Raw genomic sequence first — 27550 nt, forward strand, 5'->3', positions numbered from 1 at the left:
TGGACGAGGTGCGGAGAGCAAAGATTGGAGTGACCAAGCCTAAATGGGATATCTCTACCACAGCCTCTCTTCCCCAGGCTCAGACATCATAGCAGAAGAGAGGGTGAAAAGATTGTATGAACCTGAGGCTGTGGAAGCTGTTACTTCACTCTGTCCCATGATGGCAGAGAAAAGGAACAAGGAAACAGAGTTTTCTGGACACAATAAGGCGGTTGTACACAGGAACTCACAGTAGTTAAGGTAGCACATACAAGACCTGTGCAAGCTCAAATCAGACAAAATCCCACCAATGGAGGGGGAGCTGAACATGAAGTTGTACTCCTAGACGAGGGGCTATTTGTTAAAGATAAGAGCTGGGAGAGGAAGAGTCAGTTTTCTTTACAGGTGTGCCCCCCCCCCAACCAACCAATCATACTGTAGCGGACGGGCAAATACTCAAGACTGTATGGGTAGTGCAAATTGCACCGTATGGGTTTAAAAATTCTGAGGGCACAAAGTTAGGTAGGTATGGAAGCGGAGAGAATGGACCGGAAGGGGCTGGGGGTGAACATGATCAAAGTACAGCTCTGACTGTTCTGATTTGTTTTCTGCTGCTGTGGTAAATCAATGGCCAAACCCAATCACTGCCCTTCCTTGCTCACCAGAACTACACGATTAGGTCCTACTGCCGAAGACACGGTGCATTTTGGTTGCAGGACGTGTATCAAGCTGGAACTGATCAAAAGCTTCCCCTCGTGCTGGCCAGCTTTCACAGTGATGGGAGGTACTATGCAGGCTCCATCTATGGTATCATATGGTCCAGTGCTGGACCCTTCATGCTACAATACCGACCTGCCAGGCAGGATGTGCTTACCGGTGCAATGGGAACATGATGGGCATTGGGATAATCAATTACTTCCTGATTGGATCTGAGGCACTCTCCACAGAAGAGAATCAACGCCTACTACTGTGAATGTTGTAAAAAGCCCATGGCTCAGGAGGTCATAGGCCCTAGACAGGAACCTACTGCTGTTGTTCTGTTAAACATACATGTCGAACTGCCTTCGAAATAGCTATGTATAGACTCATACCTCAGTAAGTACTTCTCTCAACCTAGGGAAAGAGGGTTCTATCTTTGGTGGGCAGGAGTTAATGCAGAGACTGCCAGAGTGCTAAGAATAGGTTCTGGGCGAGTGTTTAGACACCTAAATGGAACCTTTATATCATTTACCTGCCTCGAGGCTCAGGGAGCATCATAGAAAAGCAAATGTTGCCCGGCGGTGGTGGTGGCATACGCCTTTAATCCCAGCACTCGGGAGGCAGAGGCAGGGGGATCTTTGTGAGTTTGAGGCCAGCCTGGTCTACAAAGCGAGTTCCAGGAAAGGCGCAAAGTTAAACCCTGTCTCAAAAAAACCAAAAAAAAGAAAAGCAAGTGTTAAGACTCTAAGAGCCAGGGGATGGAGAGAAGTGCTGTGAAACGCTTTCTTTTAGACATGACATACCTGTCATGAACTGACTGTAGCTATTGTTTACTTGTATGAGGCCCACATAAGATCAAGTGAACAAGATCAGTTAGAATTCCAGCAGGCATCAGTAACTGGACTTCTTTTTTTAAAGGAGAGGACACAAAGATGTGGGAAAAGGAAGAACAAAATGGGTAAAGAGCCAGGCATAGGGGCTTCTACCTGAAATTCTGACACTCAGGGAACTAAGGAATTGCCAGTCTGGGCCACACAGTGAAAAGGCTAATCAAGGGGTGTACAGAATGATCTTGTCTTAGAGCAGGGCAATTGATCTAAAAAGGTATTTTTCCAAAGAAGGCATGAAAATGTCCAATAAGCATGTGAAAAGATAGTCAGCCTTCAGGTAGATGCAAGTCAAACCCATGAGACCCCACTTCATCCTCACCAGAGTGGCCAAAGCCACCAAGACTGACAATGAAAGCATAAAGTATGTTACCTAGAAGTGTTAAACTCCCTTTCTGTCTCCTGTGACCCATGGGATTACTACTGGAGGGGCTGTGGGTACAGGTAGAGTACAGGAAACCCAGAGAAGGGGAGGCAGATATTACAAAAATAAATAAATAAATAAATAAATAAATAAATAAATAAATAAATAAATGTTGTGAGCAGTCTTATAGTAACAAATTTAACAACTTATGATCTTCAAGGTAAATTAAGCAAATAAGGGGGTAATAACACATGCTACATTTTATAGAAAATAAGATAATACATTCACACTGTATATATGTAACAGAATTCTAAAAGTACTCAAGAAAGTGCTAACACTGATCACCTGGGTAATAAAGATGAGAAATATGAGAGGAGTGTGCAGATTTTTATTTGGGGGGCATAAAATATATTAAACATCGAAAGTCATCCTTAAGTGGTTTATTTTTTTAATGAGACAACTCATCTGATCATTGGGAGAATGTGGCACAGACGGGGCGGAACTCAAAAGCACCACACGTCTGCAGTCTGGACACGGCAGCTGCACATTGGGCATCTCCACCAGAACCACTAGTGTGTGACCAGCTTTACAGAAGCAGGAAGTAACAGCCAGGGCTGTGGTCCGTGCCTGCAGTCAAGGACTGCAGAGGTAGGAGGAGGAGGAGGAGGATCACGAATCTGAGGCCAGCCTGGGCTACTCAAGTTCCAGCCAGGTTGGGCTGCGTAACAAGATTGATGACATGAGCTCAGTTCCAAAACCCACATGGAGGAAGGAGAGAGCTGACTCCCACATGCTGTCCTTAGACTTATAGACACATGTAAGGCATGCATGTGTATGCACCTGAGGAATGACAACCACAGCTGTCCTCTGGCCTCCAGATACATGGGTATGGATGCCTGTACACAAACATGCTCCCACATACATGAACACACACAAGTACACACATAGATGTGCATGTACATGTGCATACACACATTAATATTCTTGCCTAGAATAAAGAAGGTGGGAATTTGGCCAAAAGATGAGGCGAAAAGTATTTCAAAGCTACACTAAAAAAAACAAAAAAAAAAACAAAAAACAAAAAAAAAAACTACTACACTGATTATGTAGGTCTCTGCTTATTTCTGTTTTTTGTTTGTTTTGTTTTTTGTGAGACAAGATCTCACTAGATAGCCCAGGCTAGCCTGGAGCTTGTAATCCTCCTACCCCAGCCTCTAGGTGCTGGGATGAAAGGCGTGTGCTGCCACACTTTTCTTTAGGTGTCAATGGTATTCTCTCAAAGCAGCCATCTCACAGCTACAGGAAGTTCACAGCTCATATCCCTAACAACTTGTGGAGCAATAAATGAATGAATGAATGAATGAATGAACAAATGAACAAATAAATAAATAAATAAATAAATAAATAAATAAATAAATAAATAAGGCTCCTTTCACAGAGTCGGAGTTAAAATGCCAAGAAGGAACATTATTGGCCCACTTTGGACTACAGGCTTATCCCTGAACCAATTACCACAGCCAGAGAGATGGTGTATAAGGGTTTCCTCATCTTGCATCAGGCACTCCCAGAGGAACAACTGGTTAGTTACTGACCAAAGCCTGTTTATATGGAGCTGAACTACTGATAAACACGAAGTCTTCAGATCAGAGGATGGATCTGATATTGTATATAGTATACAACATGATACTGAGAAGAGATGGATAATATTTAAATATCATTAAAAATGTGTATACCTTAAAAACCTTTATCTGCTCCATTACTGTAGTACACATAGCAATTGTAGGATTCTCCTTTGGTTCTTCTTCAGGTTTCTCTTCTATCAAAGATCGTTTTCTTGCTGCCTTTCTTCTTTCTTGTAATTCTTTCTTTTGCTTAGTTTGGAAGAATTTCAGTGTCTTAAAAATTTCTCGGGAAAACTCATCGACATCAGCTTCCATGCTTTCCCCATTAAGGTCCAAAAACCCTCCATCCATCCACCTGAATAAAAAGAAAAAATAATTTAAAACTCATATTTCTGAACTACACATAAGTATTGAGAAACTTTTGTGTGGACTCATTTTCTCTGGCAGAGACAACTGAGGCACACAGTAGAAATGATGGTAAAGGGACAGAGTTAACATCATCATTTAAACTACAGTGCCTATGTTGAAACATACATCCAATTACAAACAGGTAACTAACACTATTCAAGTAAAATGTAGACTGGAGCCCACACTTATAATTTTGTGTAAGTATTACTAAACTAGCTACATAAAATGTGACCTGACTGATAAATCCAAGCAAGACTCAGAAGTTCTATTATCAGGTTCAGTGGCACATTAGTGTCATCTGAGGCTCTCCTATATGACACCTGCTTTTCACACAAGCAAATGAATACATCCTATTTTAAACTTTTAACAAGAAATGTCTTAGATTTATACACCTTTTAAATCAGTTGCTTAATTTTTTATTACATTACTAAAAATTACCGTTTTTCTGTTCGTTGCCACTTCAAAACAAAGTTAAAAAACTTCTGGTAGGGTTCAATGTTGACTTTTAATTTTTCCAGCTCAGGATACTTTGTCAGTTCCCATTTGAAAAGTTCCTCTTCTTTATTAATAAACTGAACTGATTCTTCTGATTCCTGGATACGTTTCTGTAGCTGTCTTACATCTGTCACATACTAAAAGCAAACAAATGTTGCAGAAATATCCAGATGATATTGTAACAAGACTGCATAATATTACACAAGGAATATTCTCCTATTTGTACAATGACTTTAACTATCAACGTCACAACATCACTATGGTGATGAGCAGGACATGGTTCTGCTTCATTGTACGACAGTAAACTAAGTCAGACATCAGGTTTGATAACCAAGTGCACCTTCTTTTGGCATGGTAAATGCATGTTTCGTCTACGTTTTAAAATGTGTTCACCTAGGGCTGACCACAGTTACAGCCCTCAGTGTGTATCTGACCTGTTGCATGCGATCCAGCTCTGCGAACTCTGCAAACTCTTCCATGCGACGCGATTCTTTTTCTATTTCCAAAATGAGTTTCTCTCTCTTGGCTATTAGTTCATTTTCTTTTGCACGTTTAGCATGCTCAATGAGCTTTTGAAAAAGATAATTCAATGATGTTAATTAATGTTGTAGAAAGAAAATAATTTTGAAATAAAAATATGAATGTTTTACAGTAATTTAGAGAAAATGGAAACAGAATCATTGTCTTTAATGACTGACACAAAAATTCAAAGAGTAAATAACAGAGACAAATTTTCCTAGATCTTTCAAAACTCAATGTTGTTAATTATATAGTTTGACTATTTAATATATTATGGAATAATATTTAAAGCCACCATTTATAGAGCATACATATACCATATATCAAGGGCTGTTAAGAACCCTTTCTACATTATTATTTTCTCTACAAAGATAAAGAAATTGAGATATATGGAAATCAAGAAGCATATCAAGGCTACAAGGTTGTAAAAGCAAAAAGTCAAGATGAAAACCTTGTCTATCCCATGCTTTTTGTTATTGTTCTATTTTGTCTCCCAGTTTAGGATAAGCTGGCTGATTACTTTTCAGAATTTTAAATTATATTCACTCTAAAATCCAAAGTCTGACACCTCCAATCTCTGAGAATTTGAGTTACTCAGCTTCTCTGAGTTACATTTTAATCATTTGTAAAATGGGGGCAAATTGGCACAGTTGGGGTTTTATGAGTATTTATTAACAATAAATGGCAATAACTTAGTTCGTGTTTACTATTAATTTACATAATAGTTCTGACCTCTTTGTCGTTCATCTGGCACTTACCAAACCCCAAGAGTTGAGTCTAGAAGCCTGTTCTAAGCTGGCTGTACCACAACAGGTGAAAGACACACTGACATCCACACATCAGGTTTTAAAGTCAGATGGAAATCGGTATGAAAATTGAACACCTGCACTACTTACAATGTCAGGATGTGGATGAAGTGAGAATGCTCTGCCAGTGAAGGTAATTGCCACTAAGCCTGATGGCCTGAGGGCAATACCCAGGACCCACAGGGTGGAAGGAGAACCCCCTCCCACAAATGGTCCTCCTATTTCCACATGCATGTTATAGTGTACACACACACACACACACACACACACACACACACACACACAGGGCAGGGAGAGAGAGAGAGGGGGAATATTAAAACTTTCAGAACACAAATTATACACTTGAAAATATACTTACTTCATCATTCTCATCAAAGATAGGGTTAATTTTTGTAGGCCACATGAGAACAGTTGCATTTAAATTTAAGTCTTCTTGAGGAAATAGAAAAACATCCAAAAAGTAACTCATTTGCCGTTTAGATTCCTACAAAAGAAACTCTAGATGTATCATATAAAAAAGAGCACAGCCAACAATTTCTAATATTCCTTCAGATTTAATATTTGATGCTCCGTCCAAATTACATGGGTATTTTAATAGCTATCCTATATTTATTTGGCTTCAAGTCATACAACTATACTTTAATGTGCTTTTTAACGATTGTTAATGCTTTCACCAGGGGCCGGGAAGATACTTTAGTGGTAACACACTTGCTGCACAGGACCTGAGCTTAGATCTATGACCCCGACAATAAACAGTTGTAGTGGTGTGTGCCTGTGATTCCAGAGTGCGGGAGGTGGAGCCAGGTGGATCCGGAGACTTACGGACCAGCCAGACTCACTGAGTTAGTGAGCTCCAGATTCAGTTGTCAGAAACTCTCTAAACAAACACAAATAGGAGAATGATAGAGGAGGACATCCAATGTTGACTTCTGACCCCAACACACATAGCCCATGTAACCCACCCCCAACACACACACTACACACACTCCCATACATGCAATTAGTTTTCTATGATTGTTGACTCAATATAAAGATAACTCTTTGATCTCCTTGTCCATGATTTTAAGAGGTGATTAAGTGTTTGGCAACCTTTGAAACTTTTGATTTTAAAATATCTTAAATTCTTTTTGTTCTTATGATTTGATTTTTAACCTTTGATGATAAATATTTTATTATCTTTTCTTTATTTTGCATCCTTAGCAATATCATCCTATTTTGGATTACTTAGCATTACAGCAGCAGTCCAGGAAGAGCTCCAGTGTGAACGGCAAAGGGAAAAACACTTCACACAGTAGATGCACCTAATTGGAGAGGCAGAATTTTTTTACCCCCTATGGATCTCATTGATCCAGACGTTATACAGCAGTGATGTAACACTTAAAAAAAAAGTTGGGGATGACAAGATGGTTCAGAAGGAAAAGTACATGGTGCCATGCCCCACAACCTAAGTTAGATTCCTGGGCACCACACGAAGGGAGAGACCCAGCTCTCTTAGGTTGTTCTCTGACCTCCACACATATGTCCTAGCATGTGCACACCCCACACTAATTAATTAATCCATTAATTAAAACGTAATTAAAAGAAGAAAAGTCGGATCTGGTGGTACTTCAGGATTCCCAGAAAGGAGGAGTAACGCTCGGTTAAGTTCAAGCCTCCAATCCCATGACTCCTGAGGGAGATGCATGAATGCAGTCTCCAGGATCCGTGCACAGAAATATTTTCAGCAGTACTGCCATTAATAACAAAGAATAATAAATATCCAGAACAGTACATTCTAAAACTCCTTTTGTGTGTGCAGATGTAGGTACATGTGTGTGTCCATGTGTGGATGGAGGCCAGAGGTCAATCTCTGGTATCATTCCTTAGGATCTGCCCATATTATTTATTGATTGATTTTTGTTTTTTGAGACATGGTCTCTCTCTATAGCTTCGATTGTTCTGGAACTCACTATGTAGACCAGGCTGGCATTAAATTCATATACACCCTCCTGCCTCTACCTCTGAAGTGCTAGGATTAAAGGCATGGACCACCATGCCCAGCTGCCCACCTTATTTTTTAAGAGTCTCTCTCACTGGCCTGGGGCTCAGTAATAAAGATAGATGAATTGTCCAGCAGGGCGCAGGATCCACCTGTTTCAGCCTCCCTGGTACTAGCATCATCAGCATGCAACACCAGGCCCACCTTTCTATGTGGATGCTGGGGATCAAGTGTAGCTAGAGTTTTCCTGCCTGGCCCACAGTCAGGGCAAATCTCTGTCACCCGCCAGTCCCACAGCCACTCAGACCTGACCAAGTAGACACAGAGACTTATATTGCTTACAAACTGTATGGCCGTGGCAGGCTTCTTGCTAACTGTTCTTACAGCTTAAATTAATCCATTTCTAAAAATCTATACCTTGCCACATGGCTTGTGGCTTACCGGCATCTTCACATGCTGTTTGTCATCGTGGCGGCTGGCAGTGTCTCTCTCATTCAGTCTTCCACTTCCCAGCTTTATTCTCCTCCTTGTCCCGCCTACACTTCCTGCCTAGCCAATGGCCAATCAGTGTTTTATTTATTGACCAATCAGCAACACATTTGCCATACAGCCCATCCCACAGCAATCAAGTGCAAGTCCTCATGCTAGTGCAGCAAACTTAAAAACTAAGTTATTGCACACTGATACAACATCAGAAATGGACTACACTCCAGTGAAAATAAGCTGGAAAAAAATAAGCTGATATAACACTGGCAATATGCAAAAGAATACACACAGAATGGTTCCTCTTAGATGAATATCAAAGTCACATAAAAATAAACTATGTACACTAGAAATGCATACTTAGTTCATAAAACCATAAGGAAGGGTAAGAAAGTGAACTCAATCAAAAGGAAAACAACATTCAGATGCTGCTGGGCCAGGGGCTGTGGTGGAGGGCTTCTGGGCTGTTGGTTCTATTCTTTCCCTGGGTAGGAGTCACTTGTTTCACAACATCCTAAACTATGTTTGATGTGATTTTTAACAATCTGTCATGTGTTACAGCATTAAAAGCCTTCCAAACAGAGTGAAAGTTAAATATATTTGAATGGGTATAGAATCTTGTGCCGTTTTTAAGACTACTATTAGATGTAGAAAGTCTAAAAAAAAACCCTTAAACTCCACATTATTTAAGAATATAAACATGATTGGCTGGACAGTGGTGATGCACACCTTTAATCCCAGCACTCAGGAGGCAAAGGCAAGAGCATCTCTGAGTTTGAGGCCAGCCTGAGCTACAGAGTGAGTTTCAGGACAGTCAGGGCTACACAGAGAAACCCTGTCTTGAAAAAGCAAACAAAAAAAAAACATAATTGATGAAACTAAAGAAATCAAAAACACCATTTCAGAGAAAATCAAGTTGAAGCCTACAGGGGATGGAGGAGAAAGAGAGCAGACATCTATAATGGAGAGGGGAGAAAAGCAATGGGTGCGACCAGAAGAACACAGGAGAGGCCTTCTGGGTTACTCTGCTATTTTACCTGGGTGTGTCAACACTGATTACTTCCTTCACAATAGTTGATAAGGTGTTTTTGGTTTTTTTACCTGGATCCTTTCAGCCAACTTACGAATTCCTGAAGTTCTAGCTTTTTCTACAAACGCGATTAGCTCCATCATTTCTTCTGTTGTCTCAGGAACTCGCAGAGCGTGCTCTTTGATTGTTTCGAAATCACTGCAGATACTGACAGAACACTCTGGTTTACTCCACTTACGACAAGTCATTTGTAGTACATTTAATAAACCTGTGCTATGATTGTCATAAAACTGGAACTCTCCTAAAAACAACTGGCTGATTCACAAAGATATCCCATAATATTTAAGCTTAACTTGTCTGATGTCACTATACACATCAATAAAAATCAAGGTAATACTTTCATTTGAAATTATGGCATACTTAATTACTTTTCTAGTGATCTCTTAAACTCTCTTCAAGAGTGAGATGAACATTGTAGCAGACCTTACAACTGACGGTCCTAATCTAAATCCCACCTCAGCTGCTACTAGGGTGCTGGTTAGCTTTTGTCAACTTGACACAAACTATAGTCTTAGGAGAGGAGGAAACTGCAACTAAAGACTTGCTTCCATCAGACTGGCCTGGGGGAGGACTGATTGTTATGGGAGAGCCTAGCCCACTGTGGGCAGCACTATCCCTGAGCAGGTAGTCTTGGGATGTACAAGAATCCATGAGCTAGCCATGGGGAGCAAGCAGGTAGGTAAGCAGATTTCTTCCATATTGCTACGTCACTTTCTGCCTTGAGTTCCTGCCCTGACTTCCCAAATTGGTTTTTGGCCATGGTCTTTATCAAAGCACTGAAAAGCTCACTAAGACAACTAGTTTTATGAGTTTAGGGCAAACTTAGATCCAGTTCTATATTTATAAAATGAAGCTATTAATACTCCTCCTGCTGAACTGTGTAATGTAAAGGGTATAGCATAGCCCAAGTCCCTGTGAAATATAACAATATAGCAAATAAAAAGATCATATCCTTGTTTATATATTTTAAACTCTAAGATATCTTAGAATATCCTATGTATAGAAGTATGAATCTAGGTATCCTGTGTCATTATTCAACAAAAGTATATTTTTCAGACTTGTCTTCCTATGCCTTAAAATATTTGTATTGATATACCACTAGAAATACCAGGAAAGAATCCAGCTAGGCTGGAAAAGATGCATGTATACTTTTGTATTTATTTATTTACTTACTTACTTATTTATTTATTTTGGTTTTTCAAGTCAGGGTTTCTCTGTGTAGCCTTGCCTGTCCTGTAACTCGCTCTGTAGACCATGCTAACCTCAAAATCATAGAGACTTACCTGCCTCTGCCTCCCAAGTTCTGGGATTAAAGGCATGTGCCACCACAGCCCAGCAATCTTATGTTTTTTAAACAGGAGTAATCTTAGTGAAATGTCCCTTTGGCCCTGTTATTGTGAACACAGTAGTGAATGTTACTTACGATTCATTTTCTTTCCTGTGTTTTGCAGCGATGTCACTTAATAGTATGTTTGCAAAGGCTTTTGCTTTGTTCGTCAAGCCTACCTTCAAGTCCTCACAGTCCAAACGAATCATAGGGTAATGAACCCATTGAGGCAAAAGCATTATTTCTGAAGCAAGACTGAAAAACTTTTCTATAAACTTTAAAGAAGAGTGTTTAAAAACAAAGTTAGACTTTTATAATTAGTGATTTTATAATACTATATTATGATGAAACTCTTAATCATGTAATCTATTATTCTTGCTAAGTGACTCATATTCTTTTTGTTACACAAACTTGTTTCCTCTTGGGGCTGAGACTACACCCAGGGCCTGAGGATTCTGGCCATGTGCTCTACCACTGAACTACACAGTCAGGGCCTAAAGGCTCTTGTTACTTTTATGGTGGAATTTGATCTACTAGTAAATAACAAATGTGCTGACATCTATAGCATCAAAATCTGCATATTTCACAAGGTTTCTTCAATTAAAAATATGCCCAAAGTCAACTCATTTCTGTTTAGGAACAAACGTGTATTATGCTATAATATTTGTAGCTGCATGTATTTGCTTTTGCCAATACTGACTACCTCTCTGAAGGTTATAATTCAATCTTTAGGAAAATAAATCTAAGAAACATTCTGTGTTAGAATAGTCCAGAAGGACAGAAATATTATGGTCTACAATTACCAAAGATCCAAGATCTTGGAATTTATATCAATTTCTTAATACTTAAAAACTGAGATGATTTTCAAAAATTAAACAAAGTAGTATAAAGTGCAACTTTGACAACATATGTTGCATTTTGTGCAAATGAAACACTCTTGCAAATTCTGAGCAATCTTTGACTTAATGTCACAATCAACGTTTAATGTTTCTATCAACCTTCTTCCTTGTTATCCCTATCCCACCCACAGCCAAAACTCCTGTTCCTTTTGATCATTCGCAAAAATATTTTCCTTCATGTTAATCTTAAAGTTATCATATTCTTCTATAGTTTACAGTATTTAATGAATTGGGTTTAACCTTTTCTTTGTCCAAGGGATCAGAGGACATTAACTAATTTAATGATTATCTTGAATACTTGTCTTTTTGTTAAATGGAAATATAACAGAAAATAAATAGTGCTGATATTAATACAGAGCAATGAGTATCGATGAATTTAACAACAACAAGAGAGAAAACCACAAAAAAAGTGATTACTATAGTATGTTTCATACAAACTTGTCACGAGACAAAATTAAACAATGCAGGTTTATATAACACAAAAATCCCGGGGAGAATGAAAAAGCCCTAGGTGACACAGACAGTCTCCCTGTTGTATACTTTAATGTATGCTCATTATGTTCAAGAAAATAGAGGAAATATGAATATAAAGAAGGAAAAAGGAAACTCATCAAAGAGATGGTGACCCACAAAATCTGACATGCACATGTCACTTAACCATTACCGAGTGACACAGAAAACAAAAAAAATAGCAGGAAACAAGTTACCATATAGCTATCATAAGACCTTATCAGCAATTAATCCATGGATTACGTCTACAACCAAAAGATAGAGTGACTGATGGGCTGGGGAGATGACTCAATGGTTAAACTGCTTGTTGCCAAGCATGAAGACCGGAGTTCGACGCTTAGCACTCACGAAATCTGAGTGTGCCCCTAGGGCCTTTACTCTCACAGGGACAGCAAAAATCATAAGAACAGACAACACAACAGATCTCAACAAAATGCGAAAACGTGGAAACATATTGAATATGCGATGAAACTAGAAACCAACATAAGAATACTGTGGAAACTATATAAACACGTGGAAATTAAACAACTTACTTTTAAATAACAAGTGGATCAAGAAAGAAAGAAAAAAAGGAAACTTAAAATCTCTCCTTCTTCTAAGCCATTGAGATTGCTCAGTGCATAAAGGCACACAGTAGAGATAGAATTGACACCTGCAGGCTGTTTTCTCACTTCCACACAAGTGCTATGGTAGGTGTAGGTACATACACTCGATCTCTCTCTCTCTCTCTCTCTCTCTCTCTCTCTCTCTCTCTCTCTCTCTCTCTCTCTCTCTCCTCTGTTCCTTCTGTCTCCATATAAACATCTGCTTCAAATCTGAGCTCAGCTGGGCATGGGTATTGTGTTCCTGCAATCCTTGCATTTGAGAGGTGGGAGCAAGGAGATTGTCCATTTAAGGCAGGCCCACCTGGGCTACATAGTGAGTTCCAGATTAGCCTGTTTGACATAGTGAAACCATGTCTACACACACATGTGCACATATGCACACACACTTGAGTTAAGCTCACATTTTCTTCCATTTCTTGCATGAAACCTTCAACTTTAAAAACAATAGCAATTTTCTTTTGTGTTCATATAATACTTTGTTAATCTCTATTCTAATTTTATATCAACATATAATTGTTATTTTTGTTTGTTTGTTTGTTTGTTTGTTTGAGACAGGGTTTCTCTGTGTAGCCCTGGCTGTCCTGGAACTCATTCTGTAGACCAGGCTGGCTTGAACTCAGAGATCTACCTGCCTCTGCCTCCCTAGTGCAGGGGTTAAAGGTGTGCACCACCAATGCCCAGCTAATAATTGTTATTTCTACATCAAGATTTCAGTGACAAATTGAAGCTCCTGAAGAGAGCATTTAAATATTGTTTATTTTAATCTTACTGTCATAAAATGTTTTACAGGAGTGGATGAGATGGCGTATCAAGGGAAGTGCTTGCCTTCAAGCCTAAGTGCCTGAGCTTGAGCTCTTGGGCTCACATAAGAGAGAGAGAGAAACAACTCCTCTGACTTCCACATGTGCACATGCTCTCTCTATAAGTAAATAAACTCCATCTTAAAATGTTTAAATAAAATTTTATTAACTCAACAAATTGACTGAAAGAATAATTAAAATAATTACGAGGCAATTAAATGGCTTTACTAAAATGATGCTTTGAATAAGAAATTTTATTTACATTATTTGAAGCATTACCTAGGGCAAAAGATCCTAATTAAAGAACATTCAAAAAGTGTTCATTAAAAATAAGCAGAATTATCCTTCTGAATTAGCATGTCTATCCATATTGTGATTGTTCCGGTCCTGTTTTTGCAGCTTTTCTAAGAGAGACAGTTTCACAGCATGGTATATGATGTTGTGGCTCTTACACACTGGTGACTAATGACCGAGAGAGGGGGAAATGGCCTCTTCAGGGGCGAGCCCAACACTGGTTATCCAAGATAAAGTGGTCAGTCCTGAAGCCATATACATACAGACAATAAAAAGGAGTCAGGGGGTGTGTGTGTGTGTGTGTGTGTGTGTGTGTGTGTGAGGGTGTGGGGGCTGGAGGGAGGAAAGGGAAAGAGAGAATGATATAATTACATATTAATTAAAATGTGTTTTAATTAAAATGCTTTTTTTTTGTTTGTTTTTCGAGCTAATGTGGAGGCCCACAGAGGTTTCCTAGTGAGATCTGAGCTTGCTTTACCCAGCAGCTGCATTAGAAGATGGCTTGACCATGTGTGTGGTTACCAGGTAACTGGCAGGGTCTGCACTTGGCTGTGCTAGGGGGAGATATTTTGCTCCTCCCCTTAGCATTCCTATAGAAAGCTCTTTTTCAGAGACAGAAGAGGCTGATGGATAATGATCCAGGCCCTCCAGAGTCTATCCTGGGTTTCTATCTGTTTCTCTCCCCTCTATCCTTCTATCTAAATATTTTTCACTTCTCCCTCCTCAAGAGTACCTTGGGGGAAAAGTGGGAGCAGGCTTCCCACAGTGAAATGGGTACCCCCTTCCCCCAAAAAAGACAGGTTTTCTCCATGTGTCCCTGACTGTCCTGGAACTCACTCTGTAGACCAGGCTGGCCTCAAACTCACAGAGATCTACCTGCCTCTTCCTCTCAAATGTTGCAACTAAAGGTGTGCACCATCACATCACAGTGCACTATCCCACCTTGTGGAGACCCACAGAGGTTTCCTAGTGAGAACTTACTTAGGGTCCAAGAATCTGAGCTTGCTTTACCCAGCGGGGCTGCATAAGGGGGTGATTTGACCACAGGTGTGGTTACCAGGTGTTTAAAAGGGTCTACACTTGGCTGTGCAGCGTGCTTTGATCTAGCAAAGGGAGGTCTTTTGCCCCGCCCCTTGGCATTGTTATAAAAAGCCCTTTTAAAGAGGCAGAAGGGGCTGTTGTGTATTGACCCAGGTCCTTCTGAGCTATCCGGTGTTTCTAGCTTTCTTCTCTTTGCTATCTTTCTATCTAAAAGTTTCTTATCCCTCTCTCCTCCTCAAAGGAACCCTTTAAAAAGTGGGATCTGGCCTCCCACAACACCTGGCTTAAAAAACATTTTTAAAAATAAAAACAAAACAAGATCAACAGTTGTCTGTAATGTTCTCAATTAGTCAAAGAGCAGAGAACAACTGATCACGAGGTGCCCAGCTCCATTGGATACATTTTTGACACAATCTTGTGCTTGAGGCTTAAGGAACATCGTGAAAGATGAGTGGGAATGATTGTAGAGCTAGGAGACCAGGAAATCTGCTGGGAGATTGTGTCTCCTAGAAAAGGCAGGGAATCTATACCCAGGAAATCACCACAGTAAGGCTACCGAAACAAGACCTGATAAAGGACACCACCAGTAGATATGCTTATGTGAAAGAGGAAAATCTCAAGGTTTGGGAGGCAGCACCTATAGATAAAGAATTACAAGCAACTAGGACTGCTGAGAGGGGGTGGGCTAGTCTTCTTCCAGGATGAATCTCCTAATTGGGTATCCATACCAAGTGGTCAGCCCTGAACTCATTTACAAACAATATTGGATGGACTCAGCTCTATCTGACTTTGTCTTCATCTATTTAGGCATATACATATGTACATATATGTGTGTGTTATACATATGTAATCGATATGTGTGTGCCTAAATAGATATGTAACAATAACAAAGAAAAAGAGGCCATGAATTTGAGAGAGAATGAAGGGTATATGGGAGTTGCTGGAGAAAGGAAAGGGAAGGGGGTAATGATATAACTATATTTTAATTAAAAATATGAAAAACCCCCAGAATTACCACTTACCTCTGTGTATTCATCAAAAGGATGGTCCTCTGCCTGGAAAGTTTCTATCATCTTTGTTGCGGTCCCATCAAGGAGCCAGTTATAGTTTTCAACTGAAAATTAACATCTCAATTAAAATCTGAATAACATTTTAATATAGTAAAATGTTTTTGTAATAGCAAAGAACAGAGTAGCCTACTCAAGCACAATTTTAATAGGGTATTAACAACATTTGGAGAAATAAGGAGAGGAAAAAATATTTAACAGCCATTACTTTATATGCTAACAAAAAAAGTTAATGAGAATGTTTAAAGACTCAAGAGGCAAACCAAGTAAATAGATTTTGAAGCCCAAAAGACAAGTTTATTTAGTTTATTGCAAAGAGAGCAATAAAACTGTCTGCCCAAACATGTGTCTCTTTAAATGTTAAATGTACTACAGTATTTGAAGCTTTGAAAATAATTTAGAGGTGTTGTGCATAGCTGTTCTGTCTATGACCTTGAAGCACCATCCCTAGAGATATAGCAGGTAATTGCTCTACCTGTTTATGACCTTGAAGTGTATGCCCCTGGGGCGTGGCCTCATAGCGACCCTTAAGACCTGAGATGCGCAGGCCGGTGGTGGCGCATGCCTTTAATTCCAGCACTCGGGAGGCAGAGGCAGGAGGATCTCTGTGAGTTCCAGGCCAGCCTGGGCTACAGAGTGAGTTCCAGGAAAGGTGCAAAGCTACATGGAGAAACCCTGTCTCGAAAAAACCAAAACAAACAAACAAACAAAAAAAAAAAAACTGAGATGCACGTAGGCGTGCTCTTTTTGCTCCCTCATGGGTTTGGATGCTGAGACGCACCAGGTGGAAGAACAGCATGGTTCTATAACTCAGCTTTCCAGGACCCTATGATAAATTTCCCATGCTGTCGTGAGTTTTTATCCTGTAATAAATTCCTTTACCCTTTAAGCAAACTCTGTGGATTTCTCGCTATGTAGACGAATAGATAATGTGAGCGAGCAGACAAGTTTAGTTAATAGCCTTTTTTTGTTTTGTTTTGTTTTTGTTTTTTTATTTTATTTTTCTTTATTAAGAAATTTTCTTTTTTTTTCTTTCTTTTTTTTTTTGTTTTTTTTTTTTGTTTTTTTTCAAGACAAGGTTTCTCTGTGTAGCTTTGCACCTTTCCTGGTACTCGCTTTGGAGACCAGGCTGGCCTCGAACTCACAGAGATCCACCTGCCTCTGCCTACCGAGTGCTGGGATTAAAGGCGTGCGCCACCACCGCCCGGCCTCAAAAAAAAAATTAAAATTAAAATTAAAAAAAGAAAAAAAATGAAGTCCAATATGTGTTATCTACTCACTGTAGCATGGTCAGACTCATTTGATTTCAGCCTTGCCTTAGCTTCTTTATTACTCCAACATTTCCATTTTTCTTTTTCCTTTGACTTTTTCACCCTGCTCCATTAACATTCACCCCTCAAACCAGACAACAAAATGCAACTTTCTAGGTCTGATCCACGACTATTGAACCCATGATTCTGCTTATTTCTGGCTCTTTCATAACAGCACCAGAAAACCAGATATCTGCCCCAATTTAAGCTAAAAATAGAATGATAAAAATCTATTTCGTACGTACCGTATGAATCATAATGTGCTTTTGTGCCTTCTAAGTTACGATGTACTGCTATCTTCAGTGTATTAAGAGCCCAGTGTAACACGTGTTCTGGAAGTTCTGTGTCAAGATTGACAGGCGATGAAGTTCCTGACAGCCAAGAAGATACTGTTTGGACATTCTAACACAAATGAAAACAAAAATGAATGTCATAAATATCTAACTGAACTGATCTATAACATTTTCTTTAAATTTCTGTGGTCCAAGGAAAGGTAACTCAATGAAAAGTACTAACTTAATAGCGAATAGCTTGTAATACAATATGAAAACTTAATTGGAGCTGAGCATGATGCATGTCTGAATCCCAAAAGTTTCTCTATGGAGGCTAAAGTAGGAGGATAGCGAGCTCCAGGACAGCCTGAGCTACCATGTCTCAAAATGTAAAACCTCAAAGATGAAACAACAACTACAGAAAACCCAATCCACCTTAAGTCAGTTTTCTATCATTTAACAGTACTTATTAACTACATCAAGGTGATAATACTAAAAAGCACTAGAAAGAAGAAATATGTGGTATATCTTGCTTTGGTTTTTGTTTGTTTGTTTTGAGACAGAGTTTCTCTACATAGCCCTGGCTGTCCTGGAACTCGCTCTGTAGACCAAGCTGGCCTCGGGCTCACAGAGATCCACCTGTCTCTGCCTCCAAAGTAATGGAATTAAAGATGTGAGCTACCATGACTTGGATTTTCTTTTTAAGACATTCACAACTTAGTAGCAAGAAGACACACACAAAAGTATTAGTTCAGAACAGTAAAAAAAGGTAAAAAGAAGGGAAACATCTCCAATTAATAGATGTTTTCAAAGAAAAAAGCATTTTATAACTTAAAATAACTGGTAGGGTAATAAAAGGTGTAATATTTTATGTTTATACAGAGTACAGTGAGATTCAATTCAAATATTCTGAAATAGAATAGTATAAGGACACATAATGGTTAAGGATGAAGTAATACCTGCAGAATTTCAGATATTTGTTCTATCAAACCCAAAACAACGTCTTCCAACTCTTGAAAGGTGGGATAAAATTCCATTTTATCTTCATCAAATGTCAACTCCATCTTAAATATTGGAAGCCTGTCTTGGTGTTTTGGATCAAAGAGTTTTACAAATTCTTCTACAGTTCTCCGTAAGAGATCCTTTAGCTACATGATATCATAAATTACTATTAATTATTTCAGAAGGTATAAACGTACTCTTTACCTTAAATGAGTTGTGAACCATTACATGATCTCTATAAACTTGCTTACTCCTGGAGTTATAATCCTTCTTAATAAATATCTAAACAATAAATAGAACAATCAGTGCCAACCAGATTTTGTAACAGACTATCAGTACTCTAAACACGGCAGTGTAGAATTTCTACATTTATTTATTTATTTTCAAAACCTGTGTGTGCAATATGTACGTGAGCACAGGCACGTTCATGCCATGGTACTTTTGTGGAGCTCAGGGGACAGCTTTTGGGGAGTCACTTCCTTCCCTTCACCTTGCTGTGGCAGCGCCCCTCTTGTCTCTGCTGTTGCGCCAAACTGCGCACGTCTGTGGGCAGCTCTTCTGTCTCTGCTGCTCACCTTGCTGTAGGATTACAGATGCAGGCTCCAGCCTCCAGCTCTTCACACGGGTCCCAGCAACAGAACCTGGGTTGTTGCGTGGCCAGCTCTCTTACCTACAGAGCCATTTCCCCGCTGGCCTGCTTTAGTTTATTTAACAAAACTGCTTCGCACTATGCTTTAACCAATTTTTTTAAAGTACTGAATTTTGAGTGTTATCATTCAAGATACACATATAGAACATATATATGATTTGACATAATAGCATATATACCTGGTTTGACATAAGTATGGAGACACAGCTGTAAAAGGAATCCAGTTTTTCAGGCTTAATGCCTTCAAGTGCCTCCTTCCTAGTAAAGAGATTTATCACCTTTGGATACCATGTGTTCATTATCCTCTCTTCTGATTTTCTAGCTTGAATTGATAGATCATTTCTCAGTGCTTCACAATCAATTGGGCCTCTAGCTCTACAGAGGAACAAAGGAAAATAATTCAAATGACAGGTTGGTCTTTATATATAGTTGTTGAAACAGATAAGATACAATTTTAAAGTTCTAAAATATAAAGAAAGGTTTTAGAGATTTGTAAATCAGTTTTAAAATTACACAATAAAATATGTCAGACAAGGAATCATTCACCTTCTAATTAATACATATATAAAGATTTTACAGGCTGGAGAGATAGCTTAGTGGTTAAGAGCACTGGCTGCTCTTTCAGAGGACCTAGGTTCAATTCCCAGTACCCACATGGCAGCTCAAAACTGTCTGTAACTCCAGTTCCAGGGGTTCCCACACCCTCAGACATATATTCAGGCAAAATATCAATGAACATAAAATAAAAATTAATAAATTATTAAAAAAAGATTTTACCTAATTCCTGTTAAGTCCAGCAAAATTATATCTGCAAATGTTGTATAACCAAGCTCCAGCAATATTTTCATAGTTGGATGAACAATGTGCAAATTTGCTAATATTTGGCTTCTTGCTTGAACAAAGCTAGAATGCCAAGGATTGGAATAATCTAGTCCTCTGGAAAAGCAAAACACCACATTAAACATGATTGAAAAACATACCCCAAGTTTTGAGAAGTTAACACTGAAGTGAGGACAGTGGGGACTGGCAGGAAGGGACGGCAGTCAGGAATGGAAGTCTTTTGATTTTGCACACTCAGTTTTGAAACTACATTATCGTTAGAAGAAAGAGATCATTTGTGGCTAAAACAGACTGTATGCCCAGTTAACTTCTACTTTGCTCAAGCTCAGCTACCCAAAATACAGAATTAAGAACAGTGTTAGGTTTATGGAAAAATCTATGTGGCATATATCAAAGATTATTCAAGGCTAAGCTGAGTTTTTGGTTTATCATCGTCATCATCATCATCATCATCATCATCATCATCATCATCATCATACCAAGTTTCATGTAACTTAGATTAACCTCAAACTCACTATGTGGCTGAGGCTGGCTTTAAACTCCTGATTCTCCTGCCTCCATATACTGAGTCCTGGCATTACAGGCGTAAGCCAACTTACAATGTACATCATGTTATGTTGAATTATTTTTCATATAGGTCTTCCTACTAATGTAAGTAGAACTTGATGATTAATGTAGAGAATATCTTTGGAGATTTTTAAAAGAAAATACATTTGGGCTTCATGACTGCAGACTTGAATATCAGGTCAGTTCATTTTTAAATTGTATCCAAAGCTAGATGATATACTGTTTTTTAAAAGAGTTTACTCACACAGGAGATTCAGGCAAAGGGCCCCCTTCATCTTCAAGCCATTGAACTGGAGGTTTCACAAGAACACTTTGTACTAAAATACACATATAAGTTAACATTTTTTGAATATCCTTCCAAGATCTATTCTCTAACTAAGACCAAATTAGATTTTTTTGTCTAAATCTCTAATTTGATTCTGCAAGGTAGAGTTTACTGTACATTAAAATGAGTACAAGAAAATACTACCTTTCTTTTATATAATCACATTCTTAGCATTATTTTGGCCTTCCTCTCGAGGTGAATTCAAATACAGGAACACTCTTAATTCTCAGTTCTTTTCATTCTATCTATTCAAAAATCACCGGCAAGACTACCAAAGAAGTTCATTCTAAGATAGCTACCAGGGGTTGGGGAGAAAGGGAGTTAGGGAGATATTGGTAAAATGTTAGGGAATTTCAATTAGTAGGAGGAATAAGTTAAAGAGATCTATTGCACAATATTGTAAAGATAGTGAAAAATAATACATTGTTTACAAATATCTAACAGCACTTTAAAGCATTTTTAGCACATGCATGAAGTAATACATGTCAATTGGCTCACCTTAGACATTACGCAATGTATACATTATTTGAAGCATATTGTATATGATAAATATATATACGCATATATAAATTTGTCAATTAAAGAAGAAAAGCCAGAGCCTAGTGTGTTGACTCGTAAACACAGTCCTCAAGAGACTGAGGCAAGACGATTGTCATGAGCTTTGAGGTCAGCTGAGGGTACATAATAAGGTTCCAGGTCAGCCTGGGTTACAAAGTGATACTCTGTCTCAAAAGCAACCACAACAATATTCTAATAAAAATCACAAAGATTAAAATGCATGAATATTTTCTAACAGTCATTAAAAATAGGATAGCTAAAACCATAGTAACAAAATAAAAAATCAAATAGTAATAAATAGTAGCTAAAAAATACAGAAGGTACCCTTAAGTCGTAAAGTCATTGACTGGGTTGTAGTCTCAGAACATAACTGTAGGTAAAAATCATAGTGAAGAAATACATACATTTAAAATATATAGTATTCAATATTCATTTTACTTCTACTGTTTTGTCTTCTTTTGCTTTTTTGAGACAAGATCTCATGTAGCTCAGGCTGGACTCAAACTCACTGCAGTTGAGGGTGGACCTGGAACTCTCTATCTCCCCAGTCCACCTCTCAAGTGCTGGTGTTCCAGATGTGGGCCAGACACCCAGCTGCCCTCCACTTATCATTCACTTGCGGGACAAAGGTAAAACAAGTTTGGTCTGTGTCAAACGTTACTTACCCAAATATCTCTTCATGCTTTTTTCAAAGTCACTTGACACCTCGCTTACGAGACTTCCAAGCAGCTCTTCTCTTTTCTTCCCTTCCTTTAAGTGCTCAGGTATCAGCATTAACATGTGGTCCAGCCATTCTGGCTGGATCGGTACTATAGGACTACTCTCTACACACTGCTTCATGTAAACGTAGTTCAACTTGGAAACATTAAAAGAACAAGCCAAATGGTCAGAATGATAGAGCATTTCCTTGTAGCTCCTAAATTCTATTTTCTAAGACATTTTTTCAGAATAAAAAATACTTACTCTAAAAGTCTCACATGCACATACACACCACCACCACCACCCACCCCACCCCACCCCACCCCACAACACAGTATAAATAAACATAATGGATTTTAAAAATTTTTTTAGATAAACTAAACCAAAATCTTGACTAGTAAAAGGAGGTTCTTCCATAGTATTCTCAGTTCATAAGGAAAATTTCATATTCATATTTTCAGTTCTCTATCCCCAAAGAAAATCTTAATCCACTTAGAAAATTCACAGCCCCATCTGCAAACATGCTTCATAATTTCCTCTTATATGTAACCAGCTCCAAAAATTTCTGGATCCTTTACTATTTTACATAATTTTACATGTTGGCATGTTTCTACCAATCATTTCCCAGTCCCATGTTGTTACTCATGCATCAGTATCCCTAAAAAAAATCTCTAGCACCTAGCACATAGTCAGTATATAGTAACTGTCAATAAGTATTTGTTAAGTGAAAAATAAATATTGTATCAATATTAGGATAATTAATTATGACACTATTTTACAAGAGAGATGTGTTTCTTCTATAACTGATATTTTGAATATTTTTCAATAGTTTGGAATAAGAACTAAAATATTTATGCAGATAATCCTCAAATAATGGATGGAAACACAAATACAACTCTTGAAAACCTCATTTGTGGCCCACAATATGCTTGCTCCTTTGGGTGGAGAAATATAAATTTGTTTACAGACTTCTTTCCTAGGAGGAGGCTTGGTGGGCCGTCTTAGAAGAATACTTTGTAATCATTATTTTGAATATTTTCTAAACAAGAAAATCCAACTCACTCCTTTTTTTTTAATTTCACTGGTCATCTGTCAAAAATAAAACAAAAGACAAATAAGGATTGTGTTTGAAACATTTTAGTCAAATAAAATCTTAAATATAAATGTTCTTTTAAAAATGAGTTTTATTGAGATTCACTTAAGAAATAAAATGGAACAGGGTGGTTTGAAGGCGAGAACTCACAGTCGGAGGGAAGTCTGGCTCCGGTAATGAAGGTATTCTTTTATCCAGAGTTTTGTCTAGATTTTTTTTTGCTCCAGCAATTCTGAAATTTATGGTTAGAAAAGTGTATAATAAAATGGGCATTAGTTACTAAATACTTCAAGTTGAACATTTTAGACATCTATACTAATACTAAACAAAGAAATTTTCAAGAGATCTTTATTTGATTATATTTTCATTTCTTTTTTTTTTTTTAAGGAGGGGGATACTGAGAGACAATTTCACCCAGGCTGGTCTTGAACTTGCTATGTAGTTGAGGTTGGTCTTCTATTTGTGGCAATCCTACTGCCTCAGCTTCCCAGAGTGTTGAAATTATAGGCATGAGCCTTCATATCTGCCTCTGACTGAACTTTTTATGAGAAACAATTCCTAGTGACCATTACCCATGATATCTTAAATTTTAAATTATTAAAAACATATCTTAAAAGAGTAATACTAAAAATAAAATAATTTTCAATTATAACTTACTGATATTTTTAAAATGAATTCTGATATAGAGTAAACCATCTCTGTTGAAATGCCAACATGTCCGAGAAAGCTTTCCTTACACCTGTATTAAGAAATACCTCTTGAGGGCTTCAGAAGCCTCCCTTTCTTTCAGCTCACATGCCTTGATGTGGGTGAATGATTTATAAGCATTATATATTATATTAATTCCCATGCAAAACTCCAAGACCACATATGTCTGATTCTAATTGGCCAAAATCCAACATATGAGTCTGGATGTTCAAGACCAAAACCACCATGTTGCTTGACTTTTCCATTAGCAGACATCATGGGTCATGACAATGAGAAACTGTAAGACACTGTTGAGTAACATCCTAAGAAGCCTCTTCTAAGTCTTCTACAGTACTGAGGAGAGTCTGCAGAATGAATCAGGTAAGAGGCTAGAGAGAGGCTCGGTGATCCAGAGCTCTTGCTGCTCTTCCAGAGGACCAGCATTTGGTTCCCAGCACCCATGTTAGGCACAACTGCCAGGGGATACAATGTCCTCTTATGGTCTCTTGCATGTACTTGTGTGCGCGCGCGCACACACACACACACCCCCCACAATATTTTGTAAAAAAATGAAGAGAGCAAAAGATCTCTAACAGCATATACAATGATGTTAGTTAAAATTCTTCATAAACTTAGGTTTAAATATGAGTAAGTGAAAGATGGGATTATAAAAATAGAAGTCTAAGGAAGTTATATGATTCCATACCTGTTTAATTATAAAGTGTAACTACCAAAATTTAAATGATTGTTTTTGACAATATGACCATCAAACAATGTGGCAGTAAAATTTAAGTCAGTTGTAAAACCACTTTTAAAAGAAGCTGACCAAGAAGAGAAAGTCCTGATTCTTTTTCAGAACTCAGTCCAGTTCTAACATAACAGCAGACACAAGAGCAAGACACTTAAACTGCAGAACCAGACCACTCGGGGCCAAGCCTCAGGTGTGTGAGCAAATGACTGTTCTGTTCCTTGGTTCACTCATTTAAAAAATATTGACAAATGGGGTGGATAAATGGCTCAGGACCCAGATTCGATGTCCAGCACCCACATGGCAGCTCACAACTCTAGTTCCAGGGGATCTGATCCCTCTTCTGACTTCCCTGGGCTCTTGCATACATGTGGTATACATACATAAACTTAGGCGCGCGCGCGCGCGCGCGCGCGCACACACACACACACACACACACACACACACACACACACACAAAATAAACATTTTAAAAATAAAATAAAATAAAGAGTTTAACAATAGTATATATCTCATTGAGGTGCTGTGAGAAGTATAGGTAACGTGATAGGAACAATATCTGGACAAGCAAGCACTCTACAAAATTGGCTATCGTTATGATTAATTCTCAATTTCTTTTCTAATTAATTTGAATTTTAATCCTTACTTTATCCATGGATGGCATATATAGTTTTTAAAAATATTTATGAGTCTATTACACATTAATTCCAAGCAATAATTATTTACTAATATGCTACTTACACTAACTGGTTAATTTTCTTCTGCTGCTCCTTAGATCTTCTGTAATTTAGCAGCTCACTTTGTTTTGGTGTGTTAATACCTATGTCTTTGGGGGGACGGACAATAGGGGGCAACTTCAAATTCAAAGCCTCCTTTTCTGCTGATATGGCAGTTGTGTTGGGATTCGACATCTTGGTCTCCTATGGATTAAAATACTCTATACCCTGGAAAGAAAAGGTTCATACAGACACTATTGCATGAAATCAAGCATCAATGTATTTAGTGCCTCTTACACATAGACAGCATAAATAAAGCTCCATACCTCTTCAGATGTGCTTGCCAAGCATGGTAGTGGTTAAAGAATGGCAGTTGAGAAGAGTGGGCAGGGATTCTAAACATAACTCTACCAGCCACTTACTTGGAAGAAATGAGGCCAGACATTCTTTCCCTTAGGATCGGAAATTAAGGAACTGAATTTAGTGCGCTGTGAGTAGCCTTTCAACTCTCAAACCCAAGGTTTGTTGTTTTCCCCTAGTGGCAAACCACAACAAAATCTAGTTGTTAAGAGAGAATGCCCCTCCCCCTAAGCTGGCATTTAATATCATTAACATTTTTCAAAACATTAGTGAATCAGTCTGGCTAACATCATAGAAAATGATGTTATGATTTTCAAAAAGTCATACTTAATGCAAAGCAAATGTAAAACATATAAACACTCAACAATTTAACTGTGGTATCAACTACACTTCCCCCAAATGCCCCCAGGATTTGGAGATTTGTCTGCAGGCACCCAATTCATAGATCTCAGGGGAAAAGGAAGGGAAAAGCAGAGGGCCGTCACCTGATTGTCACCCAGAGATGTCTTTGAGAGACGTCTTTAAGCGTTTCTCCTCTGGTGAAAGGACGTGAATAAGGAAGGTTGAAAGCTCCAGGAAGTATCCAGTGGAGGGTGTAGACAATCCAGTAGAAACAACACAGTCACCACGGAAACTGCCCGGGCTGCCAGGAAGGGCTGAAGGTTGCTGGAAGAGGCAGTTGCCGAACTAGGATAGATGTAAGATTAACAGTCACACAATTTTTCACTCAACTGAATGGAGGGCAAGTTGTTTTTGTTGTTGCTGCTGCTGTTTAACTAACTGCCTTACCTTAGAAGGAGTCCAGGAAACAGGATTTTCAAATTGTAGAAAAAGGGACGAGTAGAAAATTAAATCGATTGGAAAACATATAGATTTGTGTAAATATTCATAATGAAGAATGGAGTCTACAAGTATCCTCATAGTGACCTTCTGTAACTGTTGTAACTAATGCTCAATATAATTTACCTTGCTTCTATATTTGCTATTTGTTTATACACTTTCAGGAAGTCCTTACCAAAAATCAACAGGTTAAGGTGCAAATTTTGCAGCTACGCTTGAGGAAAGAATGTTGTGATTTGAAACCCCTGTGAATAGTCCAGGAAGATTATGGGGGATAAAAAATTTCTTGTAATTTTTCCAGTTAGCATACCAAATAATGGGTTTCACTATGAGATTTCTATACATGTTTCTCTTTGACTTTTATGTGCCCTCCTCCTGTTCTCTCCTCACACCAGCTCCTTTTTTTTTTTTACCCTTCTACTTTTACACTATGTATTCAAACAGACATTCTGTACATGAGACTACCTGAGATATATGTCTCTGTCTGGCTTGTTTCACTTGACGTGACCTGTCACATTTAATACCTTGTCCCCCCACCAGCCACAGCCTTCTCTCTGCAGTGCGAGTGGTAGCATTTTATGTTGGTAGTTTCCAAACTCCTGGCTGGGGGTGGGGAACAGTGTGTGGACATGTTCCTTCTTCCTGGACCTCGACTTTTCCCCAGGACCTACAGTTTTTGCCTTAGTATATTTGCTTCAATGATTCTGTCAGGGCTAGTTTATTTCTCCTGGTTGGAGGGGTTCCTCCCATGCCTAGTTAGAGGAGCTGTTTGGCACTGAAGGTTTTGGAGAGTTTAGTGAGAATTTCCTTCTTCCCCCAGCTGAACAGCATAATAACAGGGCTTGTTCTCAGAATGCCCTTGTTCACCCCAGTCTGGGAGGAAAGGAGGCATAGCGGACCACAATTTGGTCCGAAGTGTGCTTCTCAGCCCAGAGCAGATTTATGCTTCAAATTATTATTATTTTTTTGCAGTTTTCAGAGGGCAAATTTATTGATTCCTGAAACATTTAG

General features: G+C 38.5%; 1 protein-coding gene across 2 annotated transcripts in view; it reads right to left on the bottom strand.

The window, feature by feature from the left end:
* The window catches only part of Dnah12 (dynein axonemal heavy chain 12), a 178081-nt gene that overhangs the window by 132513 nt on the left and 18018 nt on the right, over nt 1-27550 (bottom strand). For both annotated transcript variants that reach the window (XM_052733823.1, XM_052733824.1), the window contains exons 2-19: nt 26185-26386; nt 25666-25874; nt 25365-25567; nt 23339-23420; nt 23158-23184; nt 22062-22251; nt 20758-20830; nt 19884-20042; nt 19286-19481; nt 18415-18603; nt 17429-17585; nt 15829-15920; nt 10754-10932; nt 9342-9477; nt 6138-6263; nt 4889-5023; nt 4398-4591; nt 3663-3906 (exon numbers count right to left, since the gene is read on the bottom strand). In XM_052733823.1, coding sequence (XP_052589783.1) covers nt 3663-3906; nt 4398-4591; nt 4889-5023; nt 6138-6263; nt 9342-9477; nt 10754-10932; nt 15829-15920; nt 17429-17585; nt 18415-18603; nt 19286-19481; nt 19884-20042; nt 20758-20830; nt 22062-22251; nt 23158-23184; nt 23339-23420; nt 25365-25534 — 2349 coding nt within the window. In that variant the 5' untranslated portion in view covers nt 25535-25567; nt 25666-25874; nt 26185-26386. The remainder of the gene's footprint in view (nt 1-3662; nt 3907-4397; nt 4592-4888; nt 5024-6137; nt 6264-9341; nt 9478-10753; nt 10933-15828; nt 15921-17428; nt 17586-18414; nt 18604-19285; nt 19482-19883; nt 20043-20757; nt 20831-22061; nt 22252-23157; nt 23185-23338; nt 23421-25364; nt 25568-25665; nt 25875-26184; nt 26387-27550) is intronic.

This window comes from Peromyscus californicus, unplaced genomic scaffold, assembly GCF_007827085.1.
Source record: "Peromyscus californicus insignis strain IS unplaced genomic scaffold, ASM782708v3 Scaffold_12__1_contigs__length_115047231, whole genome shotgun sequence".
NCBI lineage: Eukaryota > Metazoa > Chordata > Mammalia > Rodentia > Cricetidae > Peromyscus > Peromyscus californicus.